Source organism: Balaenoptera ricei, chromosome 1 (assembly GCF_028023285.1).
Source record: "Balaenoptera ricei isolate mBalRic1 chromosome 1, mBalRic1.hap2, whole genome shotgun sequence".
NCBI classification, from domain to species: domain Eukaryota; kingdom Metazoa; phylum Chordata; class Mammalia; order Artiodactyla; family Balaenopteridae; genus Balaenoptera; species Balaenoptera ricei.
This window is the reverse complement of record NC_082639.1, coordinates 22,781,759-22,803,047: the sequence shown is the minus strand read 5'-3', so window position 1 is coordinate 22,803,047 and position 21,289 is coordinate 22,781,759. Positions and strand designations below refer to the sequence as shown.

The 21,289-nt window shown below is 36.8% G+C and overlaps 1 protein-coding gene across 29 annotated transcripts in view; it reads right to left on the bottom strand.

Annotated features, from left to right (window-relative positions):
- Window positions 1-21,289, bottom strand: part of EPB41 (erythrocyte membrane protein band 4.1) — a 202,403-nt gene that overhangs the window by 55,062 nt on the left and 126,052 nt on the right. For 17 of the 29 annotated variants that reach the window (XM_059917090.1, XM_059917026.1, XM_059917016.1 and 14 more), the window contains one exon: window positions 3,410-3,618. In XM_059917090.1, the coding sequence (XP_059773073.1) occupies window positions 3,410-3,618 (209 nt within the window). Of the gene's footprint in view, window positions 1-13; window positions 71-3,409; window positions 3,619-21,289 lie in introns of all 29 variants that reach the window. The other 12 variants (XM_059916986.1, XM_059917123.1, XM_059917143.1 and 9 more) reach the window with 3 other exon arrangements.

Here is a 21,289-nt window from a genome sequence, read left to right as displayed (position 1 = left end):
TATTGGCACAAACCTGTGTTTGGTCACCATTTGAGGTGGGTACTGTGACCTCGATGTGGGTTTTTTCCACCTACATTTAAGAAATAAAGTGGTAAAAACATTTCAGGTTAGTAGGTTTCTATGAATAGCGTCATTTCCAAATCAGCTGCATCTTTAGGCTGCTTGTGAAATAAGCTGATATGTAATCATCATGATGCAGTCTTACAGGGGGTATTACAGGGAAGGACACTGCTCTCAAGAGCAATCTGTTAGTTCACCATCACATTCTCAAAGCTGAAGAGGTAATATGGACAACCAAAGGATCAAAAAAGAAAATTAAGGTAATTGTTCTATTGATGAAGAGAACATTTTTATACTTATTTATTAAAAAGTACTTATTAAAAATAATAATTTAGACTTTAAAAAGTCATATGTTTTTGTTTTGCTTTTTAAAAGTGATGTAGAGGTATTTTAAATAACATAAAAACAAATTTACAAATGAAGATACCAATGTATGACATACATGACAGAAACAAAATCTTTACAGTTTAAAGCACACATAAAATAAACCACATATGACACCAAGCAGGTAAATACAAAAAATTTTGTTAGTTGATCAATATATTTAAGCAGGCAAGTTTAACCCTTGAGTTTATTAGACAACAACACACCAAAATAGACTCAATCCAAATTGTTACTGATGCATGCAATTACTTCCAAGGCTGATTTATAAATAAGCACACACAGGGCTCAGCTGCAACATTCATCACACTGTAATCTCCTCTCCAGGGAGTTGGAGCCCATGTGTTCGGTGGATGGAAAAGATTCATCCTTAAGAACAGGAAGAGAATAACTAAGGCCTCCTGCCTGGCTTTGAAATACCTTTAGCAGCAGTCATTTTATATACCCAAAATGGAGTAAGCATAAATTTAAAAACCAAGGCTGTTAAGAGAAAGCATAATAGAGTGAGCAATGCCTAAAGCACTGGATATATCAAAATGAGAAAAATGTTTTTATTAAGGGTCAATCACCCTGTATCATTACGCTCTTTACAGAACCTCATTAATCTGTGGTTTTGATGTACTCTTTCTTTTTTTTTTTTTCTTTTTCTGGCCGCTGTGCAGCTTGCGGGATCCTAGGTCCCCAACCAGGGATCAAACCTGGGCCCTCAGCTGTGAAAGCACAGAGTCATAACCACTGGACCTCCAGGGAATTCCCTTGACACATTCTTTTTAATCACACTTGGCAGCATTACCTCAGAATATAATGTCATTGTGCTGTTTTCTCTAGGACTGAATGTAAAGAACATAAGATGATACCAACCTTTGTGACACTGTCAAATCATAAGCACATCTGGCTACAGTCCTTTTAACTACTGGGGTAATTAACAATTTGGGTTATTTCTACTCTGAATCCCAGTAGAAATAACTGGGATTATTCTGGGATTATTGCTGTGTGGCCCTTAACAAGTTATTTCACCTGAGTTTTAAGTCTTTTATTGATAAAATGGAGATAATATCTTCATAGAGTTGTGAATGCTTAGCAAATGGAAGTTTTCAATTATTTTGTAAAGCTTAAATTACTTGTTTAAATGAATAATGACTTCTTGCTTTGGGTCCTTAGCAATCCAACAGTAAGAAATTGAGAGCCTCTACTTCAATCTAAGAATGGAGACCAAGTAGCAACAGTAGTTCTATTTATGCTCCTACAGAGAATATCAATGGAGATAAAGATGCACATGAGGAAAGGTACTATCTCCACACCTGCAAAGTAGGTCTTGTCAAATGACTCAAGATGCCAAAAAGCTATCTCTATCTGGCACCAACTTAGTGTTAGGCAATGAGATTTCCACAATTACAAGGCTACTTTATTACTACTGCTGCTTTATATGGAAAACACGGCTTCAGGCAAATTCCATAATTATTTTCTAACTGCTACAAATAAAATCAACTCAGAGTCACCCTTAACTCCGTCACTACTATTACGGTAACAGAAGGTTATCAGAGGTGGCTTTCAGTCTGATCTCAATACAAGTATCTCAAAATTTATTTATATAGAATTAACTGGCAAGAAGACCCCCAACTGGCACTTAAATGGTGAGCATATAACAGGAAGTGATCTCTCCACTCTGCTGAGGTCCCAAGAGCAAAGGGTACCTATTCTTGAAGATACTTATGTCTGTCAGATAGGCAAAAGAACAAATAAGTTAGCAGAAAGCCAAAGGAATCTTAGCCACCAAAAAGATTCCCTTGCCAATTCCAGTAATCTAACACTTTTCAGTTAGTATCACAAAAGGAAGGACAGTCAAAAGTGCCAGGTGAGCTACCCTAACATTAAAAACTGAAGTAGTCTAACATTAAAAAGGCACTGTTGATACTGAACCTGGTGGTCAATGTCATGCACATTTAGCTAGATACAAAAATGCAACCACCTACCATTCACTCTGGACTCAAGTTGGTCTCAAAGGACCATAAAAACTATATGTCATATTGAATAGTTTTGTTTTTTTTTTAGTACAATCAAAACAGAGCCAGATTGGCCACTGCTCTATAGGTAAACTAGATATTGAACTGGCTCCAAAAGAACAGGATTAATCCATCTGTCAAGGGGAGAGCACTTACCAAGGTCTTACATGGTTTTAAATTTCTTAACAGACATATAAAAGTGTAATTTTTCTTATAAAGTCTGCTTCTATTAATTCCTGTTGTCAACAGTGAGACTTGTATTTACTTCAATAAATCTGAACTGACAGCTCAACTCCATCACTGCTAAAATGTATTTTAAAAAGCTTATCAACACAGAAAAGATCAGTCCGGATACTGTTACTCCTGGGAAATCTACTAATTAAATTGGTGATTTTTCAACAAAGTTCCGTGACTGTGGGTGCAATCAACTCAGAACTGTAAACAACCCAGTAGCATAACCTCCTCTACATAATGGATCTTCCTATTTTTGTAAAGTTTCTTAAGATTTGAACAACCATATAGATGTGCTTTATATAATATCTGGATATTCTTTGGGTATGTTACACATATATCCATTTTAGGAAATCAAATTATATTTTACTCATACTAGCAGAGCTTACTCTGAAAAAGGAATGTGGAGATTCCTTCTGGATGAGTAAAAATTATTTTTAAAAACAGATGATCACAGTGCTGGTGTGTTTTACAGACTCATTTTTTAAGATTTAAGTTGGGTAAAGTTATGGGTCACCAGAAAACTGGGATAGCTTACAGTACTTCATGACATAATTCTATGAAAATATTTTACAGGTTAATGGGAGATACCTTCTTTCAGAAAGAGTCAGGAAGAAATAACTTTGTTAGGATTCGACAAAAACCAGTGCTTTGAGAATCTTCCTGGTCAAGGAGTCAACACCTCTGAACCAAAAAGAGCATTAGCTAGATATTTGGGCTTATGACATACATACCTTCCACACTTCTGTGAGCTCTGGCTCAGGCTGCTCAGGTGGCACTTCTTCCTTTTTCACTTCAACCTGCACTGTTTCCTTCGGTGCTTCAGAAACCACTGCTTTTTTAACAGGTGCACCTGGGACGCTGTCTTCTGCGGCCTGACTCTGAGCAATGGCTGGTGCAGAGGTGGGCCGAGGACTTCGGTCTGCTGAATCAACGGCTGCTGCTACGTGAAAAAGGCACAAGTGAAGGATAAGTGAAGGCAAGAGTCACTGTACTACTTCACAGCCACCAGGTGAAATAATTGTGACTCCAGGACACATACGAGTGTTACAGTGTCCAGTGGGCTATCATACAGAAGGTAAAAAATAAATTATTAGTGCTCTGGCAGGTAACTGATGGCAATAATGGCAATAAGAAAGCTAAAAGTACCCTAACAGAAAAGCTAAAATGTCCTAACGATAATGTTCCATAAAGGGTGGGACAGGAGGCGGGAGGGGGCTGGATGTGGACAGTAAAATACGAAAAAAAAAAAAAAAGGAAAACTCATTTTATTAAAAAGTTGGCAAAATTGTTTAACCTTGTCATCTATTAGTTTCAAGAACCTGCAAGGTAGTCTACGAAGGAAAAAATGGGTTAATTAAGTCTGATTTCTTCTATGAAGGCTTTTAGAAATAAAGATCCATTTATTTATAGGTGATTTCAGGAACCTAAAAATATGTTCTAGGAAAAAGGATTCAGTCTGATTTCGTCTGCTAAGCCTCCTCGGAATGATTACAAAATAGCTTGATAAAGGAATCTTCTTATAAGACATGTACACATTTTGATGCTTCTTTAACCTTGTTGAAAGGCAAATCTTTGAACCAGACACTTTCCTTTTTAATTATTTGATTAAAAAATAAAATTCAATCCATTCAGCCAGTCTATGTCATTTGGTTGGGGCACTTAATCCATTTGCAGAACACTCTCTGCAACAAGATCTTTTTTGATCCACCTCCTAGAGTAATGAAAATAAAAACAAAAATAAACAAATGGGACCTAATTAAACTTAAAAGCTTTTGCACAGGGCTTCCCTAGTGGCGCAGTGGTTGAGAATCTGCCTGCCAATGCAGGAGACACGGGTTCAAAAAAGGAAGAGAGATGGTTGGCAGGAGCCAAACTCAGCCTGATGAACAGTTATCAGCAACCATTTGGGCCACTAGCAGACTCAGAGCTGCTGACAACCTCTGACCAAGATGGAAACAAATGAGATGAGGAGGCTGGATGCTGCCTACAGCTAGCTACATGCTTTTCAGATAAAATACCTGGTACTGGTATTGTACACTGACTCAGAGGGGTATTTAGAGAATTGCGATTATTTTCATAAAGAATTCTGCAGCATGGCTTCCCTGGTGGCGCAGTGGTTGAGAATCTGCCTGCTAATGCAGGGGACACGGCTTCGAGCCCTGGTCTGGGAAGATCCCACGTGCCGCGGAGCAACTAGGCCCGTGAGCCACAACTACTGAGCTTGCGCGTCTGGAGCCTGGGCCCCGCAACAAGAGAGGCCGCGATAGTGAGAGGCCCACGCACCGCGATGAAGAGTGGCCCCCGCTTGCCGCAACTAGAGAAAGCCCTCGCACAGAAACGAAGACCCAACACAGCCAAAAATAAAATAAATAAATAAATAAATAAATATTTTTTTAAAAAAGCTTTTGCACAGCAAAGGAAACTATAAACAAAATGAAAAGACAACCCAAAGAATGGGAGAAAATATTTGCAAATGAAGTGACGGACAAGGGATTAATCTCCAAAATATATAAACAGTTCATGCAGCTCAATATCAAAAAAACCCAAACAACCCAATCAAAAAATGGGTGGAAGATCTAAATAGGCATTTCTCCAAAGAAGACATACAGATGTCCAAGAGGCACATGAAAAGATGCTCAACATCACTTATTATTAGAGAAAGACAAATCAAAACTACAATGAGGTATTACCTTACACTGGTCAGAATGGCCATCATCAAAAAAATCTACAAACAATAAATGCTGGAGAGGATGTAGAGAAAAGGGAACCCTCTTACACTGTTGGTGGCAATGTAAATTGGTCCAGCCACTACCATACAGAACAGTATGGAGATTCCTTTAAAAACTGAAAATAGAGCTACTATATGATCCAACAATCCCACTCCTGGGCATATATCTGGAGAAAACCATAATTTGAAAAGACACATGCACCCCAATGTTCACTGCAGCACTATTTACAATAGCCAGGACATGGAGGCAACCTAAGTGTCCAATGATGGATGAACAGATAAAGAAGATGTGGTACATATATACAGTGGAATATTACTCAGCCATAAAAAAGAACAAAATAATGCCGTTTGCAGCAACATCGATGGACCTAGAGATTGTCGTACTGATTGAAGTAAGTCAGACAGAGAAGGACAAATATCATAGGATATCACTTATATGTAGAATCTAAAAAAATGGTACAAATGAACTTATTTACAAAACAGAAATCAAGTCACAGATGTAGAAAACAAATTTATGGTTACCAAGGAGGAAAGGGGCAGGGAAGGATAAATTGGGAGATTGGGATTGGCATATACACACTAATATATATAAAACAGATAACTAATAAGAACCTACTGTATAGCACAGGGAACTCTACTCAATACTCTATAATGACCTATATGGGAAAAGAATCTACAAAAGAGTGGATATATGATTATGTATAATTGATTCACTTTGCTGCACAGCAGAAACTAACACAACATTGTAAATCAACTATACTCCAAAAATATTAATTAAAAAAATGAAATAAAATTCAAAACCTTTGGCCTTTAGTTCTTAAAAAAACCAAAACAACACTTTGAGTTCTACCCTATCCTCTTCCAGAGTCTTATCAATTTTTATTATTGCTCCTGTTCTCTAATATATTTAGGGCAGCAGTTCTAAACCAGGGGTGATTTTGACACCTCAGAGAACATTTGGCAATGTCTGGAGATATTTTTGGTTGTCACAACTGAGGAGTGAAGTAGAAAGTGGTACTGGCTCTAGTGTGTACAGGACAAGGTTGCTAGGTTAAGAAGCCCTGATTTAGGGCAAAGATTGTATATAGACTATACAGACTGTTTTAGAGGGAATATAAAATATAAGCTTATGACAAAAGCTTTATCTTTTCACAGAGTTAAGAGTTGTTTTGGTTTGGATTACTGGGCATCTAAGTTTCAGATTACTCACTTAAAAACAATCACTCATACCCTTTTTATGATTTTTATCTTCATTCTTTCAGGAACTAAAAGAAAACATCCATATACTTCGTAGTAAGACCTCACTTACCTGGCAATGTCTAGGAATGCAGTCTGTTTCCACATGATTTAATATTTCTGATAACAGATCATTATCCTTCATGTGCTGAGACTTTTAAATTTTAATTATTTTACATGGAAATCTTTATAATTTTTATTACACACTTTCCTGCCTTTTTTTTTTTTAACATCTTTATTGGAGCATAATTGCTTTACAATGGTGTGTTAGTTTCTGCTTTATAACAAAGTGAATCAGTTATACATATACATATATCCCTATATCTCTTCTCTCTTGTGTCTCCCTCCCTCCCACCCTCCCTATCCCACAAAGCACCGAGCTGATCTCCCTGTGCTATGCGGCTGCTTCCCACTAGCTATCTATTTTACATTTGGTAGTGTATATATGTCCATGCCACTCTCTCACTTTGTCCCAGCTTACCCTTCCCCCTCCCTCCCCGTATCCTCCAGTCCATTCTCTAGTAGGTCTGCGTCTTTAATCCCGTCTTGCCCCTAGGTTCTTCATGACCTTTTTTTTTTTTTTTAGATTCCGTATATATGTGTTAGCATACGGTATTTGTTTTTCTCTTTCTAACTTACTTCACTCTGTATGACAGACTCTAGGTCCATCCACCTCACTACAAATAACTCAATTTCGTTTCTTTTTATGGCTGAATAATATTCCATTGTATATATGTGCCACATCGTCTTTATCCATTCATCTGTCGATGGACACTTAGGTTGCTTCCATGTCCTGGCTATTGTAAATAGACCTGCAATGAACATTTTGGTACATGACTCTTTTTGAATTATGGTTTTCTCAGGGTATATGCCCAGTAGTGGGATTGCTGGGTCTTTTGGTAGTTCTATTTTTAGTTTTTTAAGGAACCTCCATACTGTTCTCCATAGTGGCTGTATCAATTTACATTCTCACCAACAGTGCAAGAGGGTTCCCTTTCCTCCACACCCTCTCCAGCATTTATTGTTTCTAGATTTTTTGATGATGGCCATTCTGACTGGTGTGAGATGATATCTCATTGTAGTTTTGATTTGCATTTCTCTAATGATTAATGACGTTGAGCATTCTTTCATGTGTCTGTTGGCAATCTGTATATCTTCTTTGGAGAAATGTCTATTTAGGACTTCTGCCCATTTTTGGATTGGGTTGTTCGTTTTTTTGTTATTGAGCTGCATGAGCTGCTTGTAAATTTGGAAGATTAATCCTCTGTCACTTGCTTCATTTGCAAATATTTTCTCCCATTCTGAGGGTTGTCTTTTTGTCTTGTTTATGGTTTCCTTTGCTGTGCAAAAGCTTTTTAGTTTCATTACGTCCCATTTGTTTATTTTTGTTTTTATTTCCATTACTCTAGCAGGTGGGTCAAAAAGGATCTTGCTGTGATTTATGTCATAGAGTGTTTTGCCTATGTTTTCCTCTAAGAGTTTTATAGTGTCTGGCCTTACATTTAGGTCTTTAATCCATTTTGAGTTTATTTTTGTGTATGGTGTTAGGGAGTGTTCTAATTTCATACTTTTACATGTACCTGTCCAGTTTTCCCAGTACCACTTATTGAAGAGGCTGTCTTTTCTCCACTGTATATGCTTGCCTCCTTTATCAAAGATAAGGTGACCATATGTGCGTGGGTTTATCTCTGGGCTTTCTATCCTGTTCCATTGATCTATGTTTCTGTTTTTGTGCCAGTACCAAACTGTCTTGATTACTGTAGCTTTGTAATATAGTCTGAAGTCAGGGAGCCTGATTCCTCCAACTCCATTTTTCGTTCTCAAGATTGCTTTGGCTATTCGGGGTCTTTTGTGTTTCCATACAAATTGTGAAATTTTTTGTTCTAGTTCTGTGAAAAATGCCAGTGGTAGTTTGATAGGGATTGCATTGAATCTGTAGATTGCTTTGGGTAGTATAGTCATTTTCACAATGTTGATTCTTTTCCTGCCTTCTTAAACTGAGTATTTTGAACTTAACTTTTCCTGATAAATTTAGATGTATAAGCAGTAAAAATTAGGTCATACAAAGGAACTCCATAAATCAGAAGAGATTAAAAATTGAAATTTACAACTACTTCATATACACAACACCAAGAAAAAAAATGCTTGATGTTCTGTAATGATGTCCATTGAAAGAAATAACTCCTCAGAGGATACACAGGAAAAGCAACAGAAACACAAGGATCTACTTTATCTTTCCTTTTCTTTCTTTTTTTAAATATTTTATTGAAGTATAGTTGATTTACAATGTTGTGTTAATTTCTGCTGTACAGCAAAGCGAGTCAGCCATATATATATTCTTTTTCATATTCTTTTCCATTATGGATTATCACAGGATATTGAATATAGTTCCCTGTGCTATACAGTAGGACTTTGTTGTTTATCCATCCTATATATACTAGATTGTATCTGCTAATCCCAAACTCCCAATCCTTCTGTCCCCCATCCCCCTCGAGGATCTACCTTATCTTTCAATGAAAACTCTGTAGCCTCTTGCAAGTCCCTGCTACTCATGAGTGCTCTAAGCCAGTCAATGCAAGAATGGCAGATGGCAGACCAAATCTAACAACACAGGGGAATGTGACAAAATATTTTGCTCACAGTTGTATTAAAGTATCATTATACATGTGTATTCACACCTCTTCTCAAAGAATTAATTCGCATCTGCCTGGCATCAGAGAAACATAGCCCATACTTTCACCATGTGTTATTTTGCCACTTGCATTTGGTTTTAATCCAGTACTAATACTGCAGAGCCAAATAATTTAAGTCTTCAGCATTTCTAGCCCTGGCAATCTGTACTATATGTGAGAAAGTAGGTATAGGTGTAGAAACCGGCAGTTAGAAACAGAGGCAGAAAGTTGCATCATTTGTAAAATGTGAAAGATATGAACTCTACAGGATGGTTGGTATATTCAGTGGATATAAAATTACTTTATAAATCCTACATATAATAACTTTTAATGTCATACTTAAGTCTTTGTATTTTTTTTATGGGTTAATATTATTTCAAGAGTATTTTGGGCAAAAACTAATTATGCACACATTGAAATGCAATTCAAGTGAAACATCACTTAGGAGCTCTGGAGAGAGGCAAATTTCTTTCCTTTTCTCCATAAGAAGGCTATGAAAACTATGGATCACCCCAGAGAATCACGGTAGTTGACTGTGGTTCTTGTCTTTTTAAACAGCTCTATTGAGCCATAAAACTCACCCATTTAGACTGTATAATTCAATGCTTTTTAGTATATTCAGTGTTGGAGGTAATGGTTACTTTTTAAGATGTTTTGGTTTTTCAGTTTTATAAATTCATTTGTTAACTATTAAAAGATTTTGATACATAGAGAACACTTAACTTTAAAAATTCAATTATTTCCCATTATTGAAGGTCTAGGCAAAGAAGAATGCTGGTTGTGATAATCTTGTGGACCCATTAACTCCAGTATTATGTTGCTCTTATCAGACAACAACAGAAACTTAGTTATTTATTAGAGAAGAGAAGCGTAAAACTCAAAACCATCACATTGTGTAAAAGGAGTCTTAAATTCTAGTTCTAGCTCTGTTACTTACTAGCACAATTTCTGCTAGTACGGTATAGGTACAATGGGTATGCAGTGGATCAGTGATCCCATTATCAGAGGGTCCACATGAATCATCTACGGATCTCGAAAAACAAACAAACAAAAAACTCAGCTGATGCTCAGTTCCACAACAGACAGATGTGGTATCTAAAAGTGAGGCCTAGGTATTTGTTTTGTTTTAAAGCTCCAAAGATGATATGGATGTATTCCCCTGGCAAGAATCACTGCAACCACTACTCACTGGACGGATGAACAGCTTGGTTGTGTGATCCTAGGAAGTTATATAACTTTTCCTGTGCCCCGGTTTCCTCATGAGTAAAACAAGAATTCCTAAATGCTTCTTGTCTGCTAGGTTGCTGGTACCAAAGAGGAACATATGAAAATGGTTTGAAAAGCAAAAAGTGCAACAAAAATATACACTGAAAAATCCTTGTCGTCATTATTAGCTTATCCTTGTGACTTCACCCTCTTATCGTATGAACTAGGATCGGAACCAGTTTTACTTCTTCAGCTGGTGAAGCAGATGCTCTGAGCACCAGATATATCAGAAGAGAAAGGGAATGTTCATTAAAATGAGTCCCCTTATAAAGCAATTCTTATTAAAGTTTCCCTAATACACCATCTCTAGCTTAGAGGCTTATATTAATTTAAAAAAAAAAAAAAAAGAGGGAGGCCTAATAGGGGAAAGTCTCTCTATTAAGAGGAATGGAAAAGGATCTAGGAAAAGGAGGGGAAAACAGCTTCCAGAGACATGTTTCCAGTTCTTATACTGAGAAGACAGCACACAGAGGGAAAAAAAAAAAAAAAAAAAGACACTTAAAAACAGAACTACAAAAGATTTGTCCTACTCAGTTTATATGCAATTCAGATGATTAAAAGATAATATATGTAAAATGTTTAGAACAGTGTCTGGAACATACTAAGTGCTCAATGAATACTGACTATTGACATCCTTCATTCTCCTTCTTCTACAAAAAAAGAAGTCATCATGGTGAAGAATAAAAAATGCAGCACTGGGAGAACAGTTCTAGATTCTACTTCTAGCTCTGTCACTAACTATGTGACCTTAGGCAAATCACTTGAATTCTAAGGTTAGGTTGCTAAGAAATAAGAAACATCAATGGGTATCCTTTTAAGAAATTGGAAAAAGAACAGTTCAATAAAAGTAAAAGGAAAATAATAAAGATACTAGCTGGCATAAACTAAATTAAAAATATATCAGAAGAAAACAAAAGTAAAAGTTGGTTCTTTGGAAAGAGTAATAAAATTAATAGATCTGTAGCAAGATTCTTTAAAAAAAAAAGGGTGGTGGGTTCACAAATTACCAATATCAGGAACACAAAAGTGCTAGAGATCTTATAGATATTAAAAAGATACACAACTTTAAGGCAATAAATTTGAAATTTTAGATGGAATGGACATTTCCTAGAAAAACGCAATTACCAAGAACTAGAACATCTTAATAGTCCTTTCTAATAAAGACGTTGACTCTGTAAGTAAAGAAGCCTCTCACAAAGGGAGCTTTAGAACCAGCTGGCTTTATAGGTGAATTCTTCCAAACATTAAGGAAGAAATAATACCAATCTTACATAAAACTTTTCCAGAGAACAGAAAAAGAGAGAATCCTTCTCAATTTATTTAATGAGGCCAGCATAAACTTGATACTAAAACCTGACAACATTACAAGAAAGGAAAATTACAGGTCTATCTCTCTCATGAAAATCATTGCAAAAAGCCTAAAATGACATAAGAAAAGTATATTATGATCAAACTGAGTCTACTTCATGAATGCCAAGAAGGCTTAACAATGGAAATCAATCAATGTAATCCACCACGTAACATAAGAAAGGAGAAAAATAGGACTTCCCTGGTGGCACAGTGGTTGAGAATCCGCCTGCCAATGCAGGGGCCACAGGTTCGAGCCATGGTCCGGGAAGATCCCACATGCCGCGGATCAACTAAGCCCATGCGCCACAACTACTGAGCCTGCACTCTACAGCCTGCGAACCACAACTACTGAGCCCATGTGCCACAACTACTGAAGCCCGCGTGCCTAGAGCCCAAGCTCTGCAACAAGAGAAGCAACCGCAATGAGAAGCCCACGCACCGCAACGAAGAGTAGCTCCCACTTGCGGCAACTAGAGAAAGCCTACGTAAAGCAACAGAGACCCAACACGGCCAAAAATAAATAGATAAATTTTAAAAAAAAGGAGAAAATCATATTATATCAACCAATGAAGTGAAAAGCATTTGATAAAAGTCATCATTCATTCATGATAAAAACTCTTAGATATTTCCTTATCTGATAAGAGGTAGCTACATAAAACCCAGAGCAAACATCACACTTAATGATGAAATACTGATGCTTTCTCCCTAAGACTGGGAGTGAGACAAGAATATATAAAGAACCCCTACAAATTAATAAGACAGACAACTCAATAAAAATATGAGCAAAATACTTGAACAGGCACTTCAGAAATAATGATATGCAAATAGCCTATAAACTATGGAAAGGTACTCAGCTTCATCAGGATTTGAGTGAAGATTTTTTTTTTAAGCACTTTTCTCCCGAGCAGAGAAATTAAACAGAGGGACAAGAGTTGTAACAGGAAGTTCTAATGCACTTAAAATATCACACAGAAAGTGTGGAACATAAAAATTGTGCTCACATTCAACTAAATAAGAAAAATAATCATCTTATTTTCAAATTTTATTTGTTAAGCACTTACAATGCAGCAAGTACTGTGGTAATTATCAAGACCAACACCAGTTAAGATCATGTATCTTTAAAAAGTTTTCAAACTGTAAAGATAGGAAGAAGGCATCATGGAATAAACCAAGGAAAAAGGGATTGATCTGGATACCAGAAAATGTGAATTCTGTCTTAAATTTGCAGTACCAAACTAGGTTAACTTTGGACAAATTACTTTTTTAAGCTTCAGACTCTACTTCCACAAAATAAGATGGCTGGAATAAATGATTTCAAAACTCTTTTTCTGAGAGGGCAGACAGCAGAAGCAAGAAGAACTACAATCCTGCAGCCTGTGGAACAAAAACCATATTCACAGAAAGATAGACAAGATGAAAAGGCAGAGGGCTATGTACCAGATGAAGGAACAAGATAAAACCCCAGAAAAACAACTAAATGAAGTGGACATAGGCAATCTTCCAGAAAAAGAATTCAGAATAATGATAGTGAAGATGATCCAGGACCTCAGAAAAAGAATGGAGGCAAAGATCGAGAAGATGCAAGAAATGTTGAACAAAGACCTAGAAGAATTAAAGAACAAACAAACAGAGATGAACAATACAATAACTGAAATGAACACTACACTAGAAGGAATCAATAGCAGAATAACTGAGGCAGAAGAACGGATAAGTGACCTGGAAGACAGAATGGCGGAATTCACTGCTGCGGAACAGACTAAAGAAAAAAGAATGAAAAGAAATGAAGACAGCCTAAGAGACCTCTGGGACAACATTAAACGCAAAAACATTCGCATTATAGGGGTCCCAGAAGGAGAACAGAGAGAGAAAGGACCCAAGAAAATATTTGAAGAGACTATAGTCGAAAACTTCCCTAACATGGGAAAGGAAATAGCCACCCAAGTCCAGGAAGCGCAGAGAGTCCCATACAGGATAAACCCAAGGAGAAACACGCCGAGACACATAGTAATCAAATTTGCAAAAATTAAAGACAAAGAAAAATTATTAAAAGCAGCAAGGGAAAAACAACAAATAACATACAAGGGAACTCCCATAAGATTAACAGGTGATTTCTCAGCAGAAACTCTACAAGCCAGAAGGGAGTGGCATGATATACTTAAAGTGATGAGAGGGAAGAACCTACAACCAAGATTACTCTACCCAGCAAGGATCTCATTCAGATTCTATGGAGAAATCAAAAGCTTTACACACAAGCAAAAGCTAAGAGAATTCAGCACCACCAAACCAGCTCTACAACAAATGCTAAAGGAACTTCTCTAAGTGGGAAACACAAGAGAACAAAAGGACCTACAAAAACAAACCCAAAACAATTAAGAAAGTGGTCATAGGAAAATACATATCGATAATTACCTTAAACGTGAATGGATTAAAGGCTCCAACCAAAAGACACAGGCTTGCTGAATGGATATAAAAACAAGACCCATATATATGCTGTCTACAGGAGACCCACTTCAGACCTAGGGACACATTCAGACTGAAAGTGAGGGGATGGAAAAAGATATTCCATGCAAATGGAAATCAAAAGAAAGCTAGAGTAGCAATACTCATATCAGATAAAAGAGACTTTAAAATAAAGAATGTTACAAGAGACAAGGAAGGACACTACATAATGATCAGGGGATCAATCCAAGAAGAAGATATAACAATTATAAATATATATGCACCAAACATAGGAGCACCTCAATACATAAGGCAACTGCTAACAGCTATAAAAGAGGAAATCGACAGTAACACAATAATAGTGGTGGACTTTAACACCTCACTTACACCAATGGACAGATCATCCAAAATGAAAATAACTAAGGAAACAGAAGCTTTAAATGACACAATAGACCAGATAGATTTAATTGATATTCATAGGACATTCCATCCAAAAACAGCAGATTACACTTTCTTCTCAAGCACGCACGGAACATTCTCCAGGATAGATCACATCTTGGGTCACAAATCAAGCCTCAGTAAATTTAAGAAAATTGAAATCATATCAAGCATCTTTTCTGACCACAATGCTATGAGATTAGAAATCAATTACAGGGGAAAAAACATAAAAAACACAAACACATGGAGGCTAAACAATACGTTACTAAATAACCAAGAGATCACTGAAGAAATCAAAGAGGAAATCAAAAAATACCTAGAGACAAATGACAATGAAAACACGATGACCCAAAACCTATGGAATGCAGCAAAAGTAGTTCTAAGAGGGAAGTTTATAGCTATACAAGCCTACCTCAAGAAACAAGAAAAATCTCGAATAAACAATCTAACCTTACACCTGAAGGAACTAGAGAAAGAAGAATAAACAAAACCCAAAGTTAGCAGAAGGAAAGAAATCATAAAGATCAGAGCAGAAGCAAATGAAACAGAAACAAAGAAAACAATAGCAAAGATCAATAAAACTAAAAGCTGGTTCTTTGAGAAGATAAACAAAATTGATAGACCATTAGCCAGACTCATCAAGAAAAAGAGCGAGAGGACTCAAATCAATAAAGTTAGAAATGAAAAAGGAGAAGTTAAAACAGACACCGCAGAAATACAAAGCATCCGAAGAGACTACCACAAGCAACTCGATGCCAATAAAATGGACAACCTGGAAGAAATGGACAAATTCTTAGAAAGGTATAACCTTCCAAGACTGAACAAGGAAGAAATAGAAAATATGAACAGACCAATCACAAGTAATGAAATTGAAACTGTTATTAAACATCTTCCAACAAACAAAAGTCCAGGACCAGACAGTGTCACAGGTGAATTCTATCAAACATTTAGATAAGAGCTAACACCCATCCTTCTCAAACTCTTCCAAAAAATTGCAGAGGAAGGAACACTCCCAAACTCATTCTATGAGGCCACCATCACCCTGATACCAAAACCAGACAAAGATACTACAAAAAAGAAAATTACAGACCAATATCACTGATGAATATAGATGCAAAAATCCTCAACAAAATACTAGCAAACAGAATCCAACAACACATTAAAAGTATCACACACCTTGATCAAGTGGGATTTACCCCAGGGATGCAAGGATTCTTCAATATACGCAAATCAATCAATGTGATACACCATAGTAACAAACTGAAGAATAAAAATCATATGATCATCTCAATAGATGCAGAAAAAGCTTTTGACAAAATTCAACACCAATTCATGATAAAATCTCTCCAGAAAGTGGGCATAGGGGGAACCTACTTCAACATAATAAAGGCCATATACGACAAACCCACAGCAAATATCATTCTCAATGGTGAAAAACTGAAAGCATTTCCTCTAAGATCAGGAACAAGAAAAGGATGTCCACTCTCACCACTATTATTCAACATAGTTTTGGAAGTCCTAGCCATGGCAGTCAGAGAAGAAAAAGAAATAAAAGGAATACAAATTGGAAAAGAAGAAGTAAAACTGTCACTGTTTGCAGATGACATGATACTATACATAGAGAATCCTAAAGATGCCACCAGAAAACTGCTAGAGCTAATCAATGAATTTGGTAAAGTTGCAGGTACAAAATTAATGCACAGAAATCTCTTGCATTCCTGTACACTAATGATGAAAAATCTGAAAGAGAAATTAAGGAAACACTCCCATTTACCATTGCAACAAAAAAAATAAAATACCTAGGAATAAACCTACCTAGGGAGACAAAAGACCTGTATGCAGAAAACTATAAGACACTGATGAAAGAAATTAAACATGATACCAACAGATGGAGAGATATACCATGTTCTTGGATTGGAAGAATCAATATTGTGAAAATGACTATACTACCCAAAGCAATCTACAGATTCAATGCAATCCCTATCAAAGTACCAATGGCATTTTTTACAGAACTAGAACAAAATATCTTAAAATTTGTATGGAGACACAAAAGACCCTGAATAGCCCAAGCAGTCTTGAGGGAAAAAAATGGAGCTGGAGGAATCAGACTCCCTGACTTCAGACTATATTATAAAGCTACAGTAATCAAGACAATATGGTACTGGCACAAAAACAGAAACATAAATCAATGGAACAGGATAGAAAGCCCAGAGATAAACCCACCCACCTATGGACAACTAATCTATGACAAAGGAGGCAAGGATATACAATGGAGAAAAGACAGTCTCTTCAATAAGTGGTGCTGGGAAACTGGACAGCTACATGTAAAAGAATGAAATTAGAACACTCCCTAACACCATACACAAAAATAAACTCAAAATGGATTAGAGACCTGAATGTAAGACCAGACACTATAAAACTCTTAGAGGAAAACACAGGAAGAATACTCTTTGACATAAATCACAGCAAGATCTTTTTTGATCCACCTCCTAGGGTAATGGAAATAAAAACAAAAATAAAAAAATGGGACCTAATGAAATTTAAAAACTTTTGCACAGCAAAGGAAACCATAAACAAGACGAAAAGACAGCCCTCAGAATGGGAGAAAATATTTGCAAACGAATCAACGGACAAAGGATTAATCTCCAAAATATATAAACAGCTCATGCAGCTCAATATCGAAAAAAACCAAACAACCCAATCCAAAAATGGGCAGAAGACCTAAATAGACATTTCTCCAAAGAAGACATACAGATGGCCAAGAAGCACATGAAAAGATGCTCAACATCACTAATTATTAGAGAAATGCAAATCAAAACTACAATGAGGTATCACCTCACACCAGTTAGAATAGGCATCATCAGAAAATCTATAAACAACAAATGCTGGAGAGGGTGTGGAGAAAAGGGAACCCTCTTGCACTGTTCGTGGGAATGTAAATTGATAACAGCCACTATGGAGAAAGGTATGGAGGTTCCTTAAAGAACTAAAAATAGAATTACCATATGATCCAGCAATCCCACTACTGGGCATATACCCAGAGAAAACCATAATTCAAAAAGACACATGCACCCCAATGTTCATTGCAGCACTATTTACAATAGGCAGGTCATGGAAGCAACCTAAATGCCCACTGACAGACGAATGGATAAAGAAGATGTGGTACATATATACAATGGAATATTACTCAGCCACAAAAAGGAACGAAATTGGGTCATTTGTAGAGACGTGGATGGATCTAGAGACTGTCATACCGAGTGAAGTAAGTCAGAAGGAGAAAAACAAATATCGTATATTAACGCATATATGTGGAACCTAGAAAAATGGTACAGATGAACCGGTTTGCAGGGCAGAAATAGAGACACAGATGTAGAGAACAAACCTATGGACACCAAGAGGGGAAAGCAGCAGGGTGGTGGGGGTGGTGGTGTGCTGAATTGGGCGATTGGGATTGACATGTATACACTGATGTGTATAAAATTGATGACTAATAAGGACCTGCTGTATAAAAAAATAAATTAAATTAAATTTAAAAATTAAAAAAAAAAAATGTGACACTGACACTAAGTAAGGAAATGCTGTTGGGAAAATGGCACCAATAGACTAGCTCCATGCAGGGTTGCCATGAACTTTAAAAAAAAAAAAAAAAAAAAAAACTTTTCTAAGCTCCCAAAACTCTGTGATACTAATGGTAAAGGCACCAAAGCTCTGACTCTCTTCCTTTAGAATTGTTTTACATGCTTTAGTTTTGGAAACTCAAACATTGCTACAACATTTGAAGAAAATTTTTGGAGATTTCCTCCCAGGAACATAGTGTATAATTTAATAAGAACTGGCCAATATTAGTGAATAGACAGAGACATCAAGTTTTTTTAAAATCTTGAATTGAACTGTGAGGTTTCTACAGCTAGAAAAATAGAGACAGTCAACATGTTATTTCTACAAAGAACAGAGGCATCTTTAAAAGTAAAGCTTTCCTCAGCCATAAAAATAAACGAAATTGAGTTATTTGTAGTGAGGTGGATGGACCTAGAGTCTGTCATACAGAGTGAAGTAAGTCAGAAAGAGAAAAACAAATACCGTATGCTAACACATATATATGGAATCTAAAAAAAAAAAAAAATGGTTCTGAAGAACATAGGGGCAGGACAGGAATAAAGACACAGACGTAAAGAATGGACTTGAGGACACGGGGAGGGGGAAGGGTAAGCTGGGACGAAGTGAGAGAGAGGCATGGACATATATACACTGCCAAATGTAAAATAGATAGCTAGTGGGAAGCAGCCACATAGCACAGGGAGATCAGCTCGGTGCTTTGTGACCACCTAGAGGTGTGCGATAGGGAGGGTGGGAGGGAGACGCAAGAGGGAGGAGATATGGGGGTATGTGTATATGTATAGCTGATTCACTTTGTTATAAAGCAGAAACTAACACACCATTGTAAAGCAGTTATACTCCAATAAAGATGTTAAAAAATAAATAAATAAAATGTTAAAAAAAAAAAAAAAGTAAAGCTTTCTAATTTGTTCAAAGTACCAAAGCTCACTAACCCTTGAATTGTTGGTTATTTTTGCTATTAGAGAGAAAAGATACATCAGGCATAGTATCTATATAACAATGAAATTTCATTTAGTGGAAGAAGCCATATGGTATCAGACAGACATGAGTTTTTGTTCAAGCTTTGGAACTTACTAGCTGTGAGATCTTGAACAGGTTGCTTAAACTTTCCAGCCTTAATTTTCTCACTGAAAAATGGGGATAACATAATAAGAATAATAACTCCCCAAAACTAAGATAAACTGGAGGTAGGGTGATTTACCAGACAAGAAAGAGATGCCTGAGGTTGTTATATGAATACGGCAGATAGGAGGATTGAGTGATCATACCTCAAACTTAACATGTCCAAAAGAGAAGTCTTGATTTCCTGCATCCCCAAACTCTGCTCCTCTCTCAGACTTTCCCATTGTACTAAATGATCAAGCCTAGGAATAAACCTTGATTTTCTTTTTCTTACCATCTCCAACAATTAATTTACCAGTAAGTCTGTCAGCCCTACTTCTGAATTGTATCCCTGACCAGTTTTCACTGTCTTTAACGCCAATACTCAAGTCCAAACTGTTGTCAGCTCTCACCCAGATCCTGCAACAGACTTCACCAAGATTCTGCTTTACTACCCCTGTAGTGGAGTAGATCTTTGTACTAGCCACGTGTGACTATTTAGGTTTAGTTAAAACTGAGTTCCTCAGTTTCACAGTCACATTTCAAGTTCATATGGCCACATGTGGCTACTGGCTACCAAACTGGACGTCACAAAATAGAAGATTTTCATCAGCATGGCAAGTTCTATGGGACAGCACTGATCTAGACACATGCCAAGCTCACATCTACCTACAGGTCTTTGTACTTGCTACTCCCTCTTCAAGAATGTTTATCCCCCCAGATTTGGGGATGGCTGGCTCCTTCTCATAATTCAGGTTTCAGTTCAAATGAAGCTCCTCAGAGGAACCTTCTAAATTTAGAGCGGACCACTCAATTTGAAACAGCTTCCCAATCTCCCCATCCACAGACACTCTCCATCCCACTACTCTGCTTTATTTTCTTTATAGCACTTATCACTATCTGAACTTGTTTCATTTTGTTTGTTTCTACCCATAGAATGTAAGCCCCATGAGGGCAGAACCATGTCTGTATGTTCACAGCTGTATCCCCAATAACTAGAACAATACCTGACACACAGAAGTTTAAAATAAATTGTTGAACAAAGCAGTAAGTAAGTAAGTAAGTATCTGGTAGAACATGGGTTTTGGAGTTAAACCAACCTATACTCCAATCCACTTACCAGCTATCATATCTTAAGAAAAGTTATTTAATCTCGAGAGCTTAATTCCTAGTGTTGTGATGAAGAGTAAATAAACAAAGCCTCCAATCTGCCTTGTAGAGAAACGTCAGAAAGAAAGAAGCATGACTCGTGGTACGGAAGCACAAAAGTTCTACCGCATAGGTGATTTCTTTTCCAAGTGTGGCTGACCCATTCCTGATTCCTTTAAAGTGAGCTAGGTATTTCTGATATATGTTCCCATAATGCAACAAACCAGAATACGGCAGCATAGTTCTGGATGATACAAAACAAAATAATAATGCTGCGGCCAGAATATTAACAATATTTTAATGACAGCTAATATTTTGGGGTCACATTAAGTGCCAGCCATTGTGCCAAGCATATCATCTCATTTATTTTCTCATGAAAATTCTTTGAGGTAATATTATATTATCATCATACCCATTTTACGAATGAGAAAACTGAGACACAGATAGAGTAAGTAACTCGCCCAAGAAGATAGATCATAAATGCAGTGGTTGAGATTGGAACCAGGTCCGATTCCAGAACCGAAGCCTGTAACTACTGTAACATGCACCTTGCTTTTATAATAGATAGCATAGAGGTGCAATCAGCAATACTCTATTTTGGTTACAGCCTTCTG